The 24,073-nt window shown below is 40.4% G+C and overlaps 1 protein-coding gene across 7 annotated transcripts in view; it reads right to left on the bottom strand.

The window, feature by feature from the left end:
- The window catches only part of Unc5d (unc-5 netrin receptor D), a 548,490-nt gene that overhangs the window by 20,324 nt on the left and 504,093 nt on the right, over window positions 1–24,073 (bottom strand). For all 7 annotated transcript variants that reach the window (XM_036209478.1, XM_036209477.1, XM_036209476.1 and 4 more), the window contains 3 exons: window positions 15,960–16,109; window positions 9,484–9,648; window positions 1,429–1,607 (listed from right to left, as the gene is read on the bottom strand). In XM_036209478.1, the coding sequence (XP_036065371.1) occupies window positions 1,429–1,607; window positions 9,484–9,648; window positions 15,960–16,109 (494 nt within the window). The remainder of the gene's footprint in view (window positions 1–1,428; window positions 1,608–9,483; window positions 9,649–15,959; window positions 16,110–24,073) is intronic.

Here is a 24,073-nt window from a genome sequence, read left to right on the forward strand (position 1 = left end):
CCCTTTCCCTCCCCTCCTCTCCTCTCCTCTCCCTTCCCCTCCCCTCCCCTCCCGTCTTCTCTCTTCTTTCCTTATCTCCCCTTCCCTCCCATCTCCGTTCCTCCCCTCTTTATTTTCCTCCCTATCCCTCAACAAAATTCATTTTCTGGGTCTACTTTTCATTCTGTGTCCATGTTGATAAGAAATGACCTTCACACAGCTGTGTTCATGGATTACAACCAAGAAATCTCTCCTCTTTCAAACTTAAGTTATTGTTTTTCCTGCATATTCATATTTTTTTCATGTTTCCCTTTTCAGTATAAGCCTTTGCCTTTTCAAAAAGGTATCTATTCTTTGGGGGCCTGCCTATTCTCCATAAATTCATTTTTCTCTGGGAACAGTGCCTCCTCCTGATTTCTGGTTGGATCCTTCATTTGTGGATGCTGGATCCATTCTGAGTCAGGGAGCAAGCAGTATTCCATCTTTTCTTGGCAGACACATACCCTCCCTTTCAGATTAAAAAAGAGTCAGGCATGATGTCTGTGAAAATAAGGAGAAAAACTGAGAAGGAAGAGCAAGCCAAGCAGTAAGAAAATAAGGCTTTTTTTTTTTTCTGAAAAGAAAAACAAAGCAAAACAACACAATAGTACCAAAGGCAAGGAAAATAAAAATGACTCTGGTGGAACCCACTCTTACCAGCTTGTTTTGGGGATGTGCAGGGGGTTATGGAGAGGAGAATTTTGATTTGCCACGGCCTTATCCCCATGAGTCATCCCAAACCCAGCACAGTCCTGCCTTCCCCACGCCCCGGGGTTGCTCTGGGACGCTCACCCACCAATTCCTCTGCTCCTCTGAGGTAATGGAGCTTATTAGGGGTTTCTCTCTGTTCTTGTGGGCTCTAGGGCAGGACAGCCACTAACCCGTGCAGTAATAAGCATTGTCACTTTCTGAGGCACCCTGTTTGGGTGGTGGTGTGGAGATAACTTTCTGTCCATGTAGTGGCAGATCTAAAACTTGTCCTGAAATGCCCTCTAAATTGTATTCAGATACCAACTTTTTGCAGACTGAATGTGTTCCCATTAGGGGCTAAGCAATGCTTCCAATTCTGATGGGGAGGGGACATGCAAGTTATTTGTTGCCCTATGTTTATGTAGCGATGTAAGGCATGTTCCAATCATTCCTCAGGAGGACACAGTATAGGCTTCTGCTTGAATCACCCAAACAGCAAACCTGGACACAGGGCCGGAACCAATATAGGGCTTATTGATAATGTGCCCTGAGGCAGTGAGATGGCAGTAGACACTTGACACATGGATACCATAGCTGTGCTCCATGCAAAAATGAGCTAGAAAAATCCACCTAGATACCCATCCCACAAGGTTGCTCCAGCTCACTTTATTTTTCAGGGTTGTCTACATCAAAGCATTTTCAAAAGTTTCCCCCAATTACCTATTGATGCTGTTTTTCTGTGCTAACATCTGCCAGTCCTTGCCTTTGGCATTGGGGGTATCAAACGTAGCACAGATCCTCTGTCTGATGGAATAGGGAATTTTGAAGGCTTTTGGACCAGTCTGTGCAGGGAAAGTACTGTCCTCTTGTGCGAAGAAAGTGATGGTTTCTCGTTCACTCTGTAAACAAGATAAGTGATGCATGATCAGATCCAAAGAAAAACACCACAGAGAGTTTGGGAAAAATCTGTGTTAACACACATCCTCAAAATGCATACATAAAACACACTGACAGGTTCCTTAGCTTCCCGAATAGCAAGGACCTTCTTTAGTGGTCCATCAGTCACGTCCTAAAGATTAACAGTAGCCTCTTGAACAGGGATATCGTTGGTCACCAGAGTCTAGTATCCTGCCTTGCCAGGTAAAGGCAGAATTCGGTGTTTTTATTTCAGTTTAGTTTTTAAGGTTCTCAGAGATAGATGAGAATTACTATGAAGAAGCTACCTGATGACAGATTTGGGTTCAGTATGAGGAATGACCCTCTGATAGTCATTGAGACCAAAGATGAATGGGCTGATCAAAGCAGCAGACTGGGAAGCTGTAAGGGGAGACTGTATGTTAATGCTACAAAAGTGTCTCCTATTCCCTAGTCCTAAAGCTGGGTGGCACTGCAATAAATCTTGCTTTTGATTTAAGTCCCCTCTGTGAGACAGATGCTGCCAGAGATAACACTTCTGTGAGATCGTGTGCAGTGCACTGGCTGGAAAGGTTCTACGTGTGCTGTCTGTCCATCTGCTTCTAATGTCCAACTGTCCAGGCAGGATTTGCTACATCAGTGCGGCACAACTGTTAGGTCACCACATTCAAAAATGAAGCCATAAGGGTATCTCTCTGGTTGCAGCAGTGGCTGATAGGCTCATGTGGACTAATAGAACCTTAAGAATTCACAACTATCTGGTGGAATTGAGCCCATGATTATTATATGCCATAAAATAAAAGACATACTGCTGACATAATTAAAGTGCCTAATCAGATGGCTTTGAATGAATTATTTTCCTTCTCCCCGGGGGTCTAACCTAACTAGGTAGCCTTCAAAAGGAGAGAAGGATAAGTCTCCTGAAATGTATTTTCTCTCTCACTTCCCTTTCTCCTTCCTTCCCTTGCCCCCAACTCTTTTGACTGTACTGGGGACTGAACTCAGGGCCTTGTGCATGTAGGAAAAACAAGCAAACCAACAAAACAAAACAAAAAAGGCACCATTGAGATGCACCCCCAGATTTAGAGTCATCGCCTACTGCTCTGGAAGATGGACAATGCCCATGTTCTGAACTGCCTGTGGAGGAGAGGTGTAGAATAACCAGAGAGGCTAAGAATAACCCATGGCCAATGGCCTTCATATGGAATGGGGACCTGTGTCCCCCAGGATAAGGAACTGAGTTGTAGCAACAACTTGAACAAGCTTGGACTCTGAGCTGCATTAAGAACATTTCTCTAGCTAACACTCTTGATTCAGTTAGTGAGACCCAGACTGGAGAGGACAGCTATGCCACATTTGAACTTTTGACTTAATAATAATAGGATTTTTTTTTTATGCCAAGAAATTGGTGGTAATGTGTTATGTTGACAAAGAAAAGTAAATCAAGGAGGGTTGAGGGACTGGTTAGGAGGCTTTAAACACCACACAGCTAGCATTTGACCGGCAAGTGGCATACCTCTTCATGTCAGTACATGGCTTGTTAACACTCTAAGTTCTGGGCTGATTTCTCCATGACTTGTGACCTTCTTTTTTGGGAGGTTTTCGAGACAGGGTTTCTCTGTGTAGTTTTTGGTGCCTGTCCTGGATCTCTCTCTGTAGACCACGCTGGCCTCCAACTCACAGAGATACGACTGGCTCTGCCTCCCGAGTGCTGGGATTAAAGGCATGAGCCACAGCCGCCCAGTGACTTGTGACCTTCTTATGTCTTTCTACTGTGGGCACCACTGCCATTGTGACCCTCTTTAGAGAGTGTCTGGCTTGAGCAACTATAAGAATTCAGGTATGGTAAGTTCTCTTCAAAATCTGTCAGGTAGAGAGACTAGTTGATGGAGAGGTTTTATTACTGTTTGGCAATGCTTTTTATATTTTCCCATTATTATTGGACATGGTGACATGGCTTGGGTGTTGAAAACCCAGGATGCCCCAAAGCATATCGTAGATGTTCGAAGAGAGAACAGCTTCCTGGTCAAACGTAGGAACTGCGTCTCATATTCCTGCTATCACTTAAGTTCATTTCTGCTCTACCAACTGGTTTCAGTTCTGTTACATACTATATTAGGGAATAATCTAAAACAGGCTCTTTCGGTGTTGGTGTTTGGTATGGCCTCATAACAACAGCAGATTTTTAATCAGGAATTTTTAGATGGCTTTGCAGTAGGACTCTATCCTCACTGCCTTGTAACTCTGGATGCTATATAATCATCCATGTCAGCTCCCCAATGAGACCTTCTGCCATGTCTCTCCAAACGGTATAAGAACCCATCAAAGCCACCCCCGGAATTTGTGACACATCTGAAACTACAAGCTGGATGTCCCAGTAAGTACACCAGCCCCCATGTTAGTGCTTCAAGACAACGATGGAATGTATAGGGCAGAGGGGTTATGACAACTCCTGTGTGGCTGATATTAACACGGTGTCTTGGAAATTTATATGAAGGAGAGTCTTCATGGAAGAGGTGTTTGAGTTGGCCTTGAGGGATTGGTAGGCATAGAGTGAATAGATTTTGGGCATACAGGTACTTATTCCAGGCAGAGTGGACAATTCTGTTCTGATATATTGGATGGTTATAAAATAAACCAACTCAGCTTCTTACTGCATAAAATAGGTTACAAGTAGACATTATTTTTTATCATGGTTTGTAAAATTTCTTTTAGCCTCTAAAAATGCAAATCAAGTGGAAATAGCTTCCTTACATATTTTTTTTTCCCTGACTTGAAGACCACAGCAGAAAGGAAGAGAGAAGGGAGAGGAGCCAGAAAAGGAAAGGGGAAAAAAAAAGAATTTTACTCAAGTTAACATGGGAGTCTTCTATGTGAAATGGCACTGAAAGTTATTAACAAAGGGGAATACCGTCTTCTAAACCCAAACAATCAGAGCTGATCTCAGACTAAATTGAAACTAGTTAGGATAGTTTAACCCCCAAGAATCTCTTGGCAGGAGAAAAGCCACTTTGAAGCAGAAAGCAAAGTAGCAGAAAGGGGTTTTGCTTTGAAGGTGAACAAAATATATGAGGCTGAATCTAAAATTGAGCATTTTAAAAAATTTACTACACTTTAATAAGTGGATCCATTTCACTCTTTAAATTTCCAAACTGAAATATTTGCCCTCTACCAGGGTGGCACTTTATGTAACATTTATGATGCATTCTGAAGCAAATCTGAACCAAGTAATAAGAATGCTGTAGGTACATCACATTCTCTGAGTGTGTAAATTAAATATGTAGAGGAACAGTAGATTTTCATGCTCTGTACATCTGAGATAAGCGGCTGCTACCTGGCTAGCACAGGGAGTTGTAAATCACTGAGAGATTCCAAGTGCTCTATTTTATAGCAGACAAATTATCCCCCAACTTCCACTACTTTTGGAGGAAAGATAAGAGAATTGCTTAAAGGGAAAATTGTAACATGCAAGATTCTCATTTAAGTCATTTCTACCAAAAACTGTCTTCAATAATATTGTATTAGGAAAAAATGATGGGATAAATTATGTGATGGTTCTTTCCTGTTCCTTGGAGTGTTCCCGGCCTCAGGTTTTAGGTAGATGACAGTGTTGATTTGACAGAGCACCAGTTGGCAGTAGTCATTATGTTATTCAACAGGATTGCATCTAAGAGGATACTGCTAAAGACTGACACAATTCTGGCCACATAGATTTTTAAAAAGTTTTGGTTAAAATCTTTTATTTTTTTTACAGTGATAGTATTTATTTAGAAAATCATTTAGATGAATACACATGGAGGGAAATGCCAGATGTAACACTGAATACATAGAATCAATATCTTCAATGAGTATGGTCACTCACTACATTTAGACGCTTAACACACATACATACCCACGAACACACATGCTTACATTCCTCATGATTACTGTCAAATATAGGAAATTGTGACACTAAGAGAACCCACTCAAGGAAGACAAAAATTGAAAATCCTGAGCTGAAACGCATAGGGATTTGGGGATCAAGATTAAGGGGGAAAAAAAAATCAGCCGGGTGGTGGTGGCACACGCCTTTAATCCCAGCACTCAGGAGGCAGAGACAGACGGATCTGTGTGAGTTCTAGGCCAGCCTAGTCTCCAAAGCAAGTTCCAGGAAAGGCACAAAGCTACACAGAGAAACCCTGTCTCAAAAAACAAAACAAAACAAAACAAAAGACATCTATCAAAAGCTACAAAAGTTCCATATTATTGTGACTGGGTTTATTTAATAAGCCCCAGAGGCTAATTTACTAAACTTTCTAAACCCCTAAAGTCAGTGTTTCCAGTCTGGTGACCAGGAATGTGAAACACCTTCAAAGCTGGTTTATGGTTCCAAAGTCATTCCTGTCTAGAATGTCACCTTCCTCTTCCCCAGTAATCAGTTTCTGACCACTGTCCATATTTAGCCCTTTGCTTCAACCATTTACAATGAAAGTCAACTCCATTTTATGAAAAGATAACAGTTGTTTTTAATCACTAGATGTGTCCTTCCCCCAAGACATTGGAAAGAGTTTGAGAGAAAGTTCAATGATGCCATTATGAGAAGGTGAGTTCCACATGTACATACACATTCTTTTCTTGACAATCTATAGAATTAGCACTGACTTACTCCATCACCCAAATATTGACATCCTATGTTTGTTTTCTTCTTTGTGTATTAGCATTAAGCACAGGTGTTCCTATTTTTGTGGGTGTGTCAGTGTGTTGAGGTCAGAGGACAACCTTGAGCATTGTTTCTTCTCAGGAATTATCTGTCTCATGTTTTTATTGAAACAGGATCTCTCACTGGACTTAGAGCTTACCTACTAGGGTAGAGTGGGTAATAAGTTCCATAAATTTGTATGTCTCTGCCTCCCCAGAGCTGAGATTAGAAGAGCACAGCATCATACATTTTGTGGGCTATGTGGATTCTGGGGAGTGATCTCAGGGCATTGTGCTTGTACAGTAAGTTCTTTAAAGACCAAAATATCTCCATACTCCTGCTTTCTTTTTTGACGAAAGAATCTCTCAATTGTTACATGACTCCATTGATGTATTTAAGAACAAAATTACTGGTGTTGGGATATTTGTCACCACTGTCTGAGCTCCCAAGTGGAAGACTAGCATTATGGTTCATGATGAGGCTGATTGGGGGTCCTGAAATAATGTAACATGTAAGTAGAGACTTGGAGCCTGAAGTCAGGTCTCTCAGTTTGCACTGTGGTTTCACATCTCATTAGCTCAATATCTTTAGACAGGAAGGGTAACTTCTTTGAGATTTTATATCATGTACAATTATGACTGCAGTAATACTTAATCCACAGAGCAGCAATGGTTATGTGACAGATGGGAACCAAATGAAACAGAGTCTGAAATATAGGGGCTTTCAAAAGTTATTAGTCGACTTCTAACACAGAAAATGCTAATAAATTAGACTTGCCTAAGATGCTGTGGGACTGGGTCAAATTCCTGCAGTAATACTTTAAGCAATTAATAAACCAATTCTTGACAGAATAGCAAGAGCAGCAAAGCATCCAAAAGCTGAAGGATGTGAACCAGTGATTATCAGTCAACATTTCTGATACTCTTTTGATACTTGTTTCCCAGTATCCAGAGATACTGTGATGCTTGTCTTCTTGATGGCTCAATGTCACTATAAACTTTGAATCATTAGAAAGAGATCAACAACAAAAGGTAGGAAGGACTGGGTTTATTGGCTAATTTTCCTTTGATGTACTTCATGAATTTAGTTAAGCAATAACAAAAAGTAATAGGGTGTATCAATCCTCTGATTTTGTTTGACCTTCTATAAATCTTCTTAATAGCAGAAGTTGATCCCCAGCATTCAGGTGTCTTCTAGAGACAAGATCTTCAGATCTAGAATCCTTTGATTGTCCTGTTAATGCACATGTCAGGCAAACCCAGATCTGAAGCCTGTTTCTTCTGCCTTTTGATGGGTGCAACTGAAAAGTAGGTGTTTCTTGGTTTTCTCTTTTGTTTTTCCTTTTAAAAATCCATGGATGGGGAGTCATAGGCCCTAGAGGGGAACTCATTACTATTGTTGAGCCAAGTTGTCATGGTGACAAACTGCATTCTAAATGTTTGGGCTTCTAACCATACACAAATGCTACTTAATCAGGAAAGTTTCTCTTTGCAGTGAATGGTGGTAGATGCAGACTCACGAGTGCTCAAGATGGTGAGGACAAATGACAGAGATGAGTGCTCATCTCTAAATGGGGCCTTTATACTGTTCCCTCTAAGGTGCAGAGGGAACGGAAAGAATATAGAATATAAGGGCTGGAAAACAGAAAAAAGGGGCTATAAAATGATACCGCCATTGCAAACATGTTTCACATCCATTCCAGTCCTCTGTGCAGGGCCTGAATAAGACTGGGCCTGTCAACTGCCAATCATGGATGGGGCAGGGACGCATAGAGGCCTCTTGCTGAACTAGTGGTTACTGATGGGCAAGGGGTGTAACCATTTTCCATTGTGTACCCACTAGTGAACCTGCCACACTCTAATAGACGGTTACAAACCTAGGGTCAAACAGAGAGTCCTGGGATCAAACCACTGGGTCACAAAAATGAACAGACAAAGACACATGGATATGGGGAAGGGACTTGGTAGGGAGGGCATGACAGAAGTGGGAGTGGAACAGTGTATGAGAAGTGACAGTAACCAGAATGCATTGCATCAGTGGTTCTCAAACTGTGGGTCACCACAATATGAGGCACTGTATTAAAGGGTCGCAGCATTAGGAAGGCAGAGAACCACCACATTATATACATTTGCAATTGTCAGGAAATTTAATCAACTAAAAAACAACAAACAAACAAAAAAACCTAAAAACAAAAATAAAACACATCATCTTACTATTAGTAAAAGAGGTTACATTCTAAGAAAAAAAAGTTTTTTTCCCATAACGTTTGTTTGTATTTTATCTGGAAATGTATTGCATTAACTATGCCGTGACTGTTCTTGAAATAGATTCTAAAAATACCCTGCCCAGATTTCTGGATGTACTTTCCCCCATCCAAGCTGCTTTAGCACTAAATGCTAATTGGCAATAATGAATGCAAATAGCACACATACATGTCAGTGAAGACAGCCATCAATTGTACGACATGATCCTTGGGAAAGCTATCCAGTCCTCAGGAAAACTATTTGGGGAATTAGCAATACTCACTTTGCATAAACAATGAGTTGAAATGAAAATGCAAAGAAGTGACGATGCATTATAGTTATACACATTCCAAGGAAGAAAACTTCAGTTGAGTTGTATGTATGTAGATATATTAAATCTTCAGACAAGAATAAATTGATTAATAGATCATTAGTATTTATATGCTGACAAACATATGTCAAAATCAGTGGGCCACAAAACAAACAAACAAAAAGATATGGATGTGAGAAAGGGACCAAAGATAAAGTACACAAGGCAACTGTCTTCTAAAGCATTAGAACCCATTGAGTAATAACCCAGTTGCCACCAGTCTTCACTGCTTTGTTGATCCATCCCTGACACATGTCAGTGGGTATCCCAGTCCTGCTGTGAATTAGGAAATGGCTTAGCTTTTTTGTAAAAGAATCCATGTACCCACTCCTTCCCCAGAAGTCACTCTACAGAGCCTTGATTAGGTTCTCAGAGAGGGTAGTTTCCCTGTCCAGTGGGAAGCTTGGTTCAATTCTGAGCCCGAGAAAGTATGGTTTTCCTCATTGATAATGAGCGTCAAGAACCTACATGTCGAAGTTCCTAAGAACAGCACAGCCATGATATATATGTGATCTTTATTCCTACTGTCCCTTAGGAAGGGACTCAAAGGACCAGAATCCCAGACTTACCTCTAGGATGGATGTCTGCACTTGGAGGATCTGTTCATGGCCTTTGAGCTGCCGGATGCAGATTTTGCAGGACAGCTGGGTGGTGGTGGGCGTGTAGCGCTCTAGGGAGAAGGCACAGTGCAAGGGCTGCCGGTTGCTGCTCCACACTCGAGAGAAGGGGACTTCCTGCAGTCGGGGAGGAGGAGAGGACAGGGAGTGAAGAGTAGAGCCCTGCTTCAAGGAACCAGAACAGCAGCGACTTAATCGCAACAATTATGATGATGATGATGATCGCAGCAAAGATAATTGCCTAAGTGACTTTGGTGGAATTACAGAAATAATATTTCAGCATATGCCAGGCAGCACAGAAGTAATTAATGTCAATTCCAATTGATAACATTTGAATTCCTAAGCCATGCTGCAAGAGCTCAGACTTCACTCATTCACACACACACACACACACACACACACACACACACACACACACATACACACACTAATGGATATCATTAAAATTTAACTTTTTTCCTACTAAAATTGATCTTCCTTAGAAGGCTCCTCTAGTCCATCCTTCTATATAAGCTGGGAATAAAATGTTATTTTCTCATTTAAGTAAGAATGATACTGAGAAACTGACTGACCAGAACTAGTTTCCCATAACACAGAGTCATGTAGACCTGTGTAGAGACAAATACTGCCAACATATCTGATAGAGTGACAGAGTTCTCTAATCACCTAAGATTGGTCATGTATTAGGTAAGTGACCAAACAGTACAATATGAATGAGAAATAATAACAGTCCAGGTTTTGCCCCTCCTCAGTGACTGATATATCTCCATGGCAAATGTAGGTTTTACTAAACAAGAATGGAAATTATTCCTTTTCCCCAATGCTAGCTGGAACATGATGACAAAGGCAATTTTTTACAGTTTGTTCTTACTTTTTTTATTTTTGTTTTTTGTTTTTAATGTGTTGAAAAGTATCTCCTTCCTAGTAAAATTTGGTTGGGGACTTGGCAATGACCATAGATGCCCAGCTTCTAATAACCCTCATCATCACTTTTATTTCCTCTTTTTATCACCTCATTAATTTGCTCCTTTATTGCTAAAAATACAATTTCTGCAAAGCTGAAGCTGAAAGGTGGCAAGAGATGTACAAAGTCTGGAAGCTGGAAACTCTAGAGTGTGGCTGGTGATAGGCCTGTAGTGTGTTGTAAGACCAATGCCACAATTACAATTACTCACTTTGGGGAACTGTTTATTCCTGAGCTCCAGTGTTCACACTTATAATTTGCTTCCTAATTTTCTCTAAAAGCTATATAGATACACATCTAAATTTTGGATGGTGTTGTGAGTGACTGTTCTTTAAGCCAATCAGCTGCCATCATGGGATGTTCAGCTCTGCGAAAGGTTCATCCCAGCTGGGGTTGTTGACTGATGGCATCCCCTCATAGTGGGATAGGAAGGGTCATGAGACCCTCACCTAAGTATCCAACTGTTTTCTTCCATAGCTGTATACAGATCTGCCTTAAATGCATGTGGCCTCAGGGAGGAGCAAGTATATATACAGGCCAAGGAAGACTAGGGGAGGGAGGCCCCATCAATGTACCTATGGGTAAGCCCTCATGACTACTGGGTTAGGCCTTTCTAGGTGCAACCTGTTGGGGTGTGGAGCACCCCAAACCCTGTAAGAAGCTTATCTATATTCTATAAGGAAACCCAATCAATACTGGTTCCAAAATGTGAACTTTGGTGGGATAGTGCCTCTGTTTGTCATTGGAAATTTAGGAATGTGAGAAGATGTTGCTTATGCCTCCCTTTGGGGAGGGATTTTTAACAACAAATACTTTCTGGAGTAAGCATCAAGGATAGATGGATTTTAGATTTTTAGATTGCTCTATGCATCAAGAGGATATAGCAAGCTTTGGAGAAGATGAGAAAACAAAATGGAACATTCACAATTACCATCCATCTTAGCAAGAATATAACAACTGTGTAGGACTTTTGTTTTCTTGTATTTGTTCTTAATCCTGAGCCAAAGAAGTCGGTAGACTTTCCTCAGAAGATGTACTGAGGGATCAGAGGAAGCCTCAAGTATGAGGGTGATTTATAGCACTTCACAATTCCTCCTTCGGAGCCTTCTCCCATTCTGCAACCCATGGGTTACTCCTCAGTCATACTTCAGCCTCCTACGCATCTCCCTCTGCCCACTGAACTCAATCCCATCTGCTTGCACATGACCAACTGTCATCTCCCTTTGCAAGGCTCTAATAACTACATCTCTGGCATTTATCTCCTCATCAGTCCCTGGCACTGTAGTCCTGAAGCACTCTACAAATGCTACTTTGGCATTTATTTCTCAGGCATTTTACCATCTCTCTTCCATGGTCATTTAGCAAACTTTCCTAACCCCATTACACCTCATTGGAGCTGAATGAAGTAATGTTTCACACTCTGCTGCCTCTAGTCTCTACTAGACAAGCTTGGCAGGGTGTGGAGACTCACCGCAGAGTCAAATGGAAGTCAGTTGATTGACATCCATCAAGGCAACAGCATCACGGTCTCTCACTTCTAGTCATGAGAGACACTAATGTGACCATTACCTAGGGGCTTGGCCTTTATCCCATGATCCCTTTGCTTGATGGTTCACAGCAGACCCCAGTGCCTCATATTATAAATCCAGCTTGGCCTTCCTGGGTCTCAATCATTTCATGCCCTGCACCTACTCTCTACATTCTCATTTGAATAATCTCTCAGATGAAATCTGCTTTTTAACAGTTGATTTTGTAAAGTTACTTTGCATGTCTCCTTCAGAAAAACCAACTACAGCACAGACCTGTGAAGTTAACAAGTGGGTTTTATGTGCTAGAACAACTTAAATTTTAGTCATTACAGCATAATGTAAGTGCTTGGCTTTCATGGTTAGACAGAGCCCAGTTCAAAATCCATCCCTCAAGAAAATCTACATTTTCTGCTATGGGTTGGTATCCTTGGTCATACTTACATTTTCTTAAACAATGGTACTGACCACTTCTTTGAAAGTGCCTCCTCTAATATCACTTGCTAAATTTCCTGTATTTTTCCCCCAAACACTAGAACATAGGAGATTAATACCCTGTGCAAAAATAGTCTTTCCTTGTAGAAAGACATGAGGATCAGCATAAAAATGTCTTCTGTCTCTCCGTGCCACTGCACACAATCAAAACACTTTTAAATCTTCTTGGAAAAAGACGGTACTGAAGGAGTAGTTTTTCTTTGTTGAGTTGAATAGCAGCTGCCAATAGTGTTCAACAAAACATTTAAAAATAATAGAACTGGAATCACTGTGATTAGTGTATTTTCTCAGGGCAATTGTATTTGCTTCCATTTATCCCCCAAAAAAGAAAGGGGCGGGGGTGGGGGGAATCCACCCTTTTCCCCAAACAAAACAAAAACAAATCACTAACAATGTTCCCTGAGCTGAGAGAAACAGTGCTGAGGACAAAGTGTAGCAAAGTTATGTGCGGCGAAAGAATTCCAGAAATGTTTTCATTCTGGCCCCCATTATAATTAGGTTCCTAGCAGATGGAGAGAATGTAAATCATATCCTAGCAGGAGATAGACACTGACTTCTAGAAGATTCATAGCATGCTGCAAAGACAGCTGTCTTTATCCTAGGGACATGACAACCTGACTTTGTGCTCTGTTGGTTCTAAATAAATAAATAACTGCTACCGCAAAGCTTATCATAGCTTTCCAAGCCAGAGTCAATATAGATAAAGGGAAATTATAATGAAGAAGCTTGAGGTCCAATGCCCTGTTGAGAGTGGGGCTATTTAGCTACCTCCCAGGTAGGGCAAGGAGAGGGCTGGATGACAGCCGTAGTGGGTCACCAATTATGGTAGTCTTGAATCTTGGGAAGAAAACGTGGAACAGTGAGTTACTTGGGAATGCTAGCATTATGGGTAGAGGTTTTTCTTTAAACCAAAGTCAGTGGGTGTTGCTGATGGCCCCTCCCATCCCGCATACAGAAGTTGTATGACACTGTGTGATGTTGGACTCCAGTACCTGATTGGAAATCAAAGTGATCCCCCTAAACTTAACAGGCCTCATCTCCTCAGAGCTCAGGACACAGACCTAACTCACACTGTTTCAAAACAACTTGTCACACAGCTGTTACTACCTGACAGGAAGATAATTTTTTTGAACCCCTCTTTTAGGCTTGCAGTTCCTTGGAAGTTCCATCTCCCAGAACAAAACGGGATGCCATCTTGGGATGTGTGCCAACTGCAATATATCAATTCCTAGACTGTCAGTTTGCAGTCAGAAGGAGACAGACAGATAGTAATAGCATCTCCAGTTTCCCATGCTTTGGGCTGGAAGATGACAAGGAGATTTAGTGGTTAACGATCATACCTCATATCAGGACTAGCATGATTTTCTCTGTCTGTAACAGCTCTCTGAGATAACCAGAGAGAGAGAGGTCCCGTTATTTCCTAACCACTAAGCCCCACTGAATAGTCTTCCTCTGTTATCCACACCAAGTTTGTCAGTACAAGCAATGATCCACATGAGGGTCAATCACTTTGACTACAAATCCAACCCAAAGCGCTCTGGGACAGCTACAGTGCAGCCATTAAGTTCAGCACAATGCTCACCTATATGATCCGAGGGACTTCGCACTGGTATGGGCAAAGATTGGTGGGTAAGGGTGGTAGGAAGGAAGGTAGACCAGAGTGGAGAGTAATCTGGGGTTAGAAAAATAAAGTGGAAATGAAGACTTGGTGGCAAGCCCCCTGCCATTGAGAAAATGAAACTGTTTTTCCATCTTCCGAGACCCTTCTCAAACTAGGCTCAACTACAGAAGGCAAATATTTACACATGTTCACAACTTCATGGATTCCAACCCATGCTAGTAGTGAAGCATGATAGATTCCTTGCATTCCAGTGTCTTTTGGCTCTGGTCAGTGCTGATGCATTCTGGGAGGTCTGCAGGTACCTGCCCCTCCAGCCTGTCCTCTTGGGCTCAACATATTCACTCTGTGTCTTTGGTTCTGGAATTATTATTTAAGAGTCTAGAAAGGAATGGCTCTTTCATCCATCTTATTTTTTTTTCAATCTTTAAACACTAACTGCAATAGCAACTTTGGGCTTACTGACTTGTATCAGACACAGTGCAAAAAACCTATAAAGATTAATATACAGGCATTCACATGGTTAGCAAGACTTGTCTTAACAATACTCTCACACTCAACCTGGAACAGAAACTTTGAATACTACCTCCTGGAAAACAAAGACATTTGGGTCTTGAATATCACCAGCACTACACAGATTCAAGAATCTTCTATCAGGAAATTTGTTGACAGTGCCAAATCAAAAGGGGGATAATTGGAACCCTGAGAGATGTTCATATCATTTTGGATATCTGAATGCACTAAAACTGTTTAGAGAGGAGTGGTTCCCAAAAAGCAAGACTTATGAGACTTGGGAAATAGAGACTTATATCCAGATTTAGATTTCTGCATTTTACACGTTGGAAGCATTGGTGGCCCAACTTTTTCTATCATGGAATGTCTGTGTTTTTTCTTTGCTATCTAGCTGGTTCCCATTTTGAATAACTATATGTTAGTGTAACGAGTGTGTGTGTGTGAGGTATGAGTGTGTGTGTAGGTGTGTGTGTGTGTGTGTGTTTAATAAATACTAAAAGAATGGAAGGGTTAAAAAGCCTCACATGACTTTGCATTTATGCTGCCCGATGTAAAAATGTCCTGCAATTGCAAATTAACACGTGTCTACCAGAAACTATTTTGGGGTTAAGGAAATGTCCTGTCATTTGAAGAAAAGGTGGCCTGCTGATGATAGCAATGAAGGGAATTCTCAGACTTCAATATCAGGATTATAAATTTCTCAGATATCTTTTTATGGTGAGCATAACTGAATCACCCTGAGATGTGAAAAAAAACTTTATTAGGAGATTTTATAAAATAAATTTTATTAAATAAAATCTTTACTTATGCATGCTAATATATAAATATCTTTATGCATTTATAAAAGGACTCCAGGGAGGCTTCCTCTTGCCTTTGCTTTCTGACTAGGGGTATCTTCTCATCTTGCTCATTACATTTGGCAGCAAGCAGTTCACATATGAAGGGTAACATCTTTGTACTCAGCCACAGCTATCACTCAAAATCATCACCCTGAGACGTTCTGCCTCTTCACTGCTGACTGTGATTAAAACAGTGTCTCACATTGATTGATTTTAATAAAAACAACACATAATCCTTACTTTTAAGTGATTAGATTTCCATCTTAAACCTATACTGAACAATTCCAACCGAGGAACAGAGTGCCACATAACCTGAGAGGCAGGGATATTTCCCCCATGAATGTAGCACAGCATGTTCCACTCAAACTGTTAGCTCTCTCACAGTTTGGAGGTGCAACCCATACAGGAAGGCCCCTGCCAGGTTTGCTGGTTGCAGCAGAGCCGTTCCTGTGAGAAGCCCCTTTGGCGGATACCTGGCATGCAGTGAAAGGTTTGATCCTCCAGAGGAATGGAGGGATGTCAAGGACAGATATCTGAAGACTGAAGGTATTCCCTTTGAAATGCAGCAGCTTTGGTTCTTCCAGGAGCTGGCCGCCTTGGTGCCGTTCATCAGAAACCACTTCCTGTAGGAGCAGGAAAGAAAAGGAAAAACCACATTGAGGCGTACATATGGCTGCCTGTACATGACCATGCACACCTTTGGCACAGACACACACTTCCATAGCCGGATAGAGCCCCAGACTTGGGACTGAAAGATGCCGAAAAATAGGGATTTGACCATCAAGAGACAACTGTTCTTTTTTTGCTTATGTTATGTATACCTATGTAAATTGATTTATTTTGTGTGGTATGGGCACTCAGGTTTAGAGGTAAGCCATCAATTTGCAAGAATCATATCGATCATTTCACCCTGTGAGTTCCTGAGATTGGACTCAGGTCACCAGGCTTGGTAGCAAGTGCCTTTACCTGCTGAGCCATCTTGTTGGGCCTTGCTGAGGTTTTATTATTATTAGTAGTAGTAGTAGTATACATTCCTTCTACAAAACAATGAGCATCATCATGACATTTTATACATGTACACCATGTACTTTCATCATAACAACCCTGTTCCTCTGCTCCTGCTTCTCCCCTCCTTTCACAGGTCTCTTCTCACATAGGCCCTTTTTCACTTTTGTGTCTGTTTTTTTTTTTAATCTAGAAATTGTAAATGAGAATTCATAATTTTTCTGAGTCTCTATTATTTCACTAGCATGACACTCTTTTGTTCCATCCATTTTCTTGTAAATGCCATTTCACTGATCATTATGACTGAACACCCCTCCTCTGTGTATATGTGCCACACTGACTTTATCTAGTCACCCACTGATTAACATCTAGGCTGATTCTCTAAGTGGGTTATTGTGAATGGTGTTGCACTGAACAGGGCCATGTAGTATCTTTGTGTTACGCTGGCTTTGATTTCTTCATGGGTGCTACTCTTGGATCCAACAGTATATTTTTAATTTTTGGAGGAACCTCCATACTGATTTTCATAATGGCTAGAGTAACTTACATTTCCCCCAGCAGCGTGTAGCAGGCCCCCCTCTGCCTCCATCCACTTGATCCAGCACGTGTTATTTATTTTCTTGACAGTATTCCTTCTGGCTGCTTTTAAACTCACAGGAACTTTCCTTAAACTAAAACTCCTCCTTGCCTCCAAGCTGATTCTAATACCATTGGGTTTCTAGACTAAAACTCCTCCTTGCCTCCAAGCTGATTCTAATACCATTGAGTTTCTAGGAGTATATAGGTTTCATTTGGATGTGACGCTCCCCAGGGATCAGCAGCACACAGTGCTGCACCTTCACAATACAGGCAGACAAATGTGTCCTCTGTTCTACTGAAATTCTTCACTAAGAGAGACATTATCTACCATTCATTTTTGGCTCAAAACAAATGTTCTAGAGTGCGTGTTTATTTGTAGTAGTATTCAGAAGAGTTTTTAAGCCAAAAGGCCAGGAAAAAACAAGTTCTTTATCAAGTTAGCCTGACTTCAGAAACAAGAAATCAGATTTCCAAGGTAAACATTCCCGTATGCTTCACTGAGAGATCATTATAATTACACGCATGACAAACAAAGCCTACACGGGTTCGACCCAGCAAACACTTAATTGCTTGTGAATTTATTGTGACCCGAATTACATTGATAGGGCAAGTGGAACAGCTAGATAAATATGTATTCTGAAAAATATTAAATTACTGTAATAGTAAGGCTTTCAGGGACTCGAGATGAAAGCCCTTCCCAGGTCCATTTGTAGAATCATCCTTGACTTACAGTTTCCTTGTAGACCCAGGAGAAATACCAGGCTATACAGCCTTTATGTACTACAGTCTACAAGATGCTACAATCAACTGGAAGACGTGCAGCAATTTGATGGATAAGCACAATTTGTACTTCAGTTATTAGAGGCTAAAAGCAGCCCCATAGCGTGTCTATCTCCTGCCTTGAGTTATAAGGACACTTCTTTTTAAGGTTCTAGAAATTTGAGGTACCAGAACTTCACATACTTGCCAAACATTCTAATACAGACTTACATCTTTGTCTTTAAAAAATGTTTCATTTTAAAATAGGGTATCACTAAGTTGCACAGGCTGTCCGGAATTCATGGTTCTCCTGCTTCAATATCCCATGAGGTTATCCGTGTGATCTGCACACCTGACTATAGAATAACTATTATAAAAATGTTTCCAACTTGTATTCTTGAGTAGTTTGCTGGCTAAGTTTTTAGTCAACTTGACATACTCTAGGGTTATCTGGGAAGAGGGACCCTCAATTGAGAAAATAACCCCATCATATTGACTTATAGGGAAGACTGTGGTACATTTTCTTATTTAATGATTGATGTGGAAGGGTCCAGTACACTGTGGGCAATGCTGTTCCTACATATGGTCCTGGGGTACATGAAAAAGAAAAGTGAGCTATTCATGGGTACCAAGTCAGTAAGCAGCATTCCTTTGGGGACTCAGCTTCAAGTTCTGACTCCAGGGTCCTGCCTGAGCTTGATGACTTCTCTTCATGATGGACTGTGACTTTGACCATTAAGCCAAATCAACCCTTTCTTCTCTGAATAGCTTTTGGTTATGGTGCTGTTTTTAATCGCACCAACAGAAAGCAAACTAAAACAAGTAGATTGTGGAAAGGTTGCTTCTGTAGTATGCCAGGATAAAATGACTGATTCCATTCCATGTTCTTGGAGTTTTTGCTTGGGGGAAGAGCATTTCTTGGGACTTATCCACCAGTGGCAAACTTGCTATGAATATGAAGATGTTCTCTTTTCTCACTGTCTAGCACAGTGACCATGAACCATGATCACTATTAATGCACTTGAAACATGGCAGGTGGGACTGCAGCACTATATTTTTTAATTAATTTAAATATATACCCGTGGCTAATAATTACTGCACCAGGTGGAAACTTCATGTCATCAGAGACTGCAAAGTTGGTTATAACATGTGGCCTGTGTCATTCATGCAGAGTGGTGGGAAACAGCCAGGGTGGGGAAGAGAATTAATCCTAATTAACTCTTAATGCATAGTGGGATAAGACATTGGCAATGGAATAGATAGAGGCAGTAGTTCCTTGCTGTGAGATTCAGTGAGTGTCCATTGGAACTATGCTCCGGTTGGACACTGATTGTGTAGCTATGCAACCATGCACCACCAAGCAGTTGACATGTGATCACGATGTTGTGTTCATGAATGAGAATCCATAGATGCGTATATGATGATTTATGTCACTAGATGCTGTATTCACAGTCGATCCTACTGAGGTTACTAGAGTACGCCCAAGGAAGTTATTTGCCTAAAGTTACATGGCTAATGACAGAGAATAGAACTGTCCATCTTCAACACAGTCCAGTATTTCTTTGCATAGACATTCTTGTCATTTGTTATACTAGGCTTACCATTTTCTTTCTTTCTTTTTGTTTTGTTTTGTTTTTCGACACAGGGTTTCTCTGTGTAGCTTTGTACCTTTCCTGGAACTCACTTGGTAGCCCAGGCTGGCCTCGAACTCACAGAGATCCGCCTTCCTCTGCCTCCCAAGTGCTGGGATTAAAGGCGTGCGCCGCCGCCGCCGCCGCCGCCGCCACCACCACCTGGCATCCATTTTCTTAAAGTCATGTGACATTCAGACTACTATTACTGCTCTAACATGGATAATTTTTTCATTGGTGCAAGACACATATAATACAATTACAAATACACACACACACACACACACACACACATATATATATATATATATATATATATATATATATATATATATATATAATTTAAACATTCCTTAAAATGCAAAAAGTGTGGTAGAAATGATGAGGAGATAGCTCAGTAGGTAAGAGGTTTGGAAATATGAGGACGTGTATTTGAATTCCCAAGCACCCACACAGAAAGCTAGGCATAGCTATACAATACACTCTGTGTCTCAGCTTTGATGGGTGAGTAACCCAAAGCTCCTTGGCCAGAAAGCCTAAAAGCTTCTGGTTTGTTGAGACATCCTAACTTAGAGTCCTCAGAGGAAGGTATAGAGGAAGACACCTAACATTCTGCTTTGATGTTGCCATGTATGTGCACAAGTATATGCTCTTTCACACCAATGTGCACACAACACACACACACACACACACACACACACACACACACCTGTACATATATAACATACATATTATATACACATACCACACATACACCACAAACAACACACACAATACACACATATACAACTTATATATGTACAAGACAGATATACTACAAACACAGTACGGACTCAACAGATACATACACACACAATGCAGAGAGAAGAATTTGCAAAATAAATGTGCAGCTACTTAAAATTATCATGTAGTGAGAGGTATCATTTTAAACAGCTTGCTTTTGGCTTGTTAGTTTAAATACAAGTGTTTTTATGTTTTGTCTTTTAGCTTACTGATTTACAAGAACCATCTATGTACAATTAACATTGCCTAGTCTTTGGGAAAATATTAAGCAATTAGATCAATTCTTAAACAATTATTAAATGAAAAGTCCCAATCACAAACTAATCACTATATATTTAAATATTTATAAATGTGTAGTTGGCTTTAGAGTTAAAAAAAAAAAAACCCACAAAACTTCTAAGTACAAAGAACTTTAAAATCAGGATTTTGACCTTGTCAGAGAGGTGCAATCCTGAGTGGAGTGCAATGTGGTATTCTTAGGAGCTGGATAGCTGTGGGGTTTTGTTGCTGTTGTTTATTTGTTAATTTTTTGATATGGTTTTGATATTTAGCCCAGGATGGCTTTGAACTAAGGATTCTCCTGCCTCAGCCTATAGAGTGATGATGATATTACAAATGTACACCCCTGAAACCAAGTATACATGGATTTGTGAAGCAGTCATGTACACACCTCTACCGAACTCATTTTGAATCATCTACATGGACAATGTGGACTGACAGTCACTCCATTTTGCCTCCTGTTAAATCTATCCTTCTGCTTAAATGATTCTGTTACTGAAACAAGAAGACCTGGTTCTGTGTGTATAAAATGTCCCTGAAATGCTCTGGATGATGGTTTTACTGTCCCTCAACTTCTTCATGTCACACTCAGGCTGGCAAGCCTTCCAGCTCTTGAAGCTGCAGCCAGGAGAAACCCGCACACTGTAGCTCACTGAGTTCTTTATGTTGATTTAATGAGACAGCCAGCAATAGTCAGGTATGCTTCAGGGATACGAACAGAGGCAGGCTGAATTTACATATTTATGAGACAAAACTGTTTGAACCTAACACACACATACACACATATATACATTGTGTTGCTGTGGTGTTTTCCTTTAAATGCTTTACATGAACAATATTTCCCAAGGTTGCATTATTGATAAACATAAGAACTACATCTGGAGGAAATCCTTTGAAATTAGGTTCTAAATCCACATTAATGCCAAGTAAGTAATGAGTACCGAGAAGTACTGAATAGAAGTGCCAACTGCCATGAAAGGGAAAAATGAGTTTAGTTTTTCTTTACATCCTGAGGTGAGGATACGAGATCTCAAGTCTTTGCTTTCTTCATGTCAAAGTTCATGGGTGTGTGTGTATGTATGCTCACACATGCATGCTGTGAATGCCATTCTGTCCTAAAATATAGTAACAAAACCAGGTCTGAAAATGTGACTGCTTTGAAAATGTATCTTGAATCCTTAACCTTGAGTTTGAGGCATCCACAGAGGCAGAGCCTCAGCAAGGCACAAAATGGCTGCTCCCACCATTTCAGAGGAGGCATGGAGAGGAGAGGCTAGAACTCCTGCAGCCTTTCCTAGCTCAGCCCTCTCTCACCTCCAGGCAGCAGCCTTTCCTAGCTCAGCCCTCTCTCACCTCCAGGCAGCTGACATTTTCTATTTGTCAGCAGCACCCCTGAGTTGATCTAATTTTTTTGTGAAGTCAGTTGTAGATGTCTTTATTAGAGCACATCTTAAAACATCTAAGCCTACATTAAAATAGACCTTAGGCAGCGAGATGACTGTTTTGTTTGTGTCATTTGAAGACATTACTGTTTCCACCCAGTGTAGTCCAGAAAAATTAGAATTAAGCAGGGAAACCCTGCAGTCGGGATGGAGGAAGGGAGACAGGTTGGAACAGTGTCGGTTTGCTCAACTGCTTCAAATGGAATTATTCTTTGACAGCCCCACTGTATTACTTGGCCATAATCAGGTGTTAGCAGACAGGTAGATTTGGTTTGGAGGCTCATCCTCTTGCAAAGGATTTCTTCTAGCATTTAAGCGTTGTATGAGACAGAACTTCCCAGAGAGATATGAATGAGAAAAAAGATGTAACCATGCCCTTGCAGCAGCCCTCCTTCTTGGTGAAGAGCCAAGCTCCAGCTGAGTGCATATTTGTTATCATTTCTTTGAGATGCAACAATTACAACAGTTGTCATAAGCGTGTCCTAACTATGATAAACATTTCATTATAGTGATAGTTGAAACAAATTCTAAGATGGGCAATAACTGCCGAAATGCTCTGTGAAAAATTCTATACTAATTTTGATGAACATAAATTCTATTAAAAATGCCAAAAATATACATCAGAGAAAAGACAGCCTTTCAACTACTGTTTCTGAGAAACTCAGATATTCACATGAAGAAGAGTGGAACTATCCCTATCCCTCACCCTGTGTAATTATCAGCCCTAGGACAGGCAAGGTGGCCTAGTGAGTAAAGGTGTTTGCCATTGAGTTTGAAGACCTGAGTTTGATCCCCAGGACCCACATGGTGGAAGAAGAGAGTCAGCTTCCATAAAGAGCCCTTTAATGTACATACTCATAAAGCACAAGTATGGCAAAGCTTACCCTACACCCCCACCCCCTGCACTGCTATTCAATAAACAATGTAATGAAACACCAACTCTAAATAGATTAAAGACTTTAATTTAGACTTGAAACTTAGAAACTGTTCCAAGGAAAATAAAGAAAATACTGTAAGACACAGGTATAAGCAAAGAGTTCCTGAATAGGACTCTAGTCACTCAGGAAGTAATGTTAACAATTGCCAGCAGAGGTATCATGGAATTAAGAGTCTTCTGCACTGTTGAAGGGAAGAGTACATTGGGTGAAAGGACATTCTACAGGATGTGAGAAAATCTTTGCTAGCTATATGCTTGAAGATTAATATCTAGACAATTCAAAGAATTCAAAAGAAAAAAAAACTAAGCAAATGGGGAAAAGATCAAACAATCAATTAAGTAAATGGGCTGAAGAACTAATAGTTCTTAAAAGATGAATTACAAATAGCCCATAACCATCAAAACGTGTTCAACTTCTCTAGCCATCTAGAAATGAAAATTAAAAACATGTTGAGATCCTATCTCACCCCAATCAGAATGATAGTCATTAAGAAAATAAAGAATGAGAAATTCTGCAAGTGTATGGACAAAGAGAAATCTTTCATTTTGTTGGTAGGAATGGAAACTAGTCTAGGCACTATCAGAATCAGTATAGAGATTTCTCAAAAAACTAGCAGTAGATCTATCATACAATCCCGCTATCCTAATTTTGGGTATTTATCCAAAGGGTAAACCTATCCCAGTGATAATCAAACATCATTGTTTTTTCCAGCACTATTCGCAATATTGAATTATAGGAGCAACCTAGGTGTCCAATTCAGAAGAACTATGAAGAAAATTGTATACATACACAATAAACCTTTTTCTTTTTTAGCTATAAGGAGCAAAGTGATGTTGTTTGCAGAAAAGTAGATAAAACTGGAGATTATTCTAAGTGAATTAAATCAGTCTCAGCAAGACAAATATATTATTCTACTTCATTTATGGGTTCTAAATTGGTTTTGTTGGGGTATTTATTTTTATGACAGCTACAGAAAATAAACTAAGAGAGGGTCTAATGGAAGGAGGTGGAGGTATGAGATAGGGAAGATTATGGGACTCTGGGGCTCATGATATGCTCAATATACACTATAGACTTGTATAAAAATGCTCTTGTGTTAAAACAGTTGTATGTACAATAAATATATACAATGAAAATCGTAAAAGTGTTAATAACAGTTAATGTCTATTGT

Source organism: Onychomys torridus, chromosome 17 (genome assembly GCF_903995425.1).
Source record: "Onychomys torridus chromosome 17, mOncTor1.1, whole genome shotgun sequence".
In the NCBI taxonomy this organism is placed as follows: Eukaryota; Metazoa; Chordata; class Mammalia; order Rodentia; family Cricetidae; genus Onychomys; species Onychomys torridus.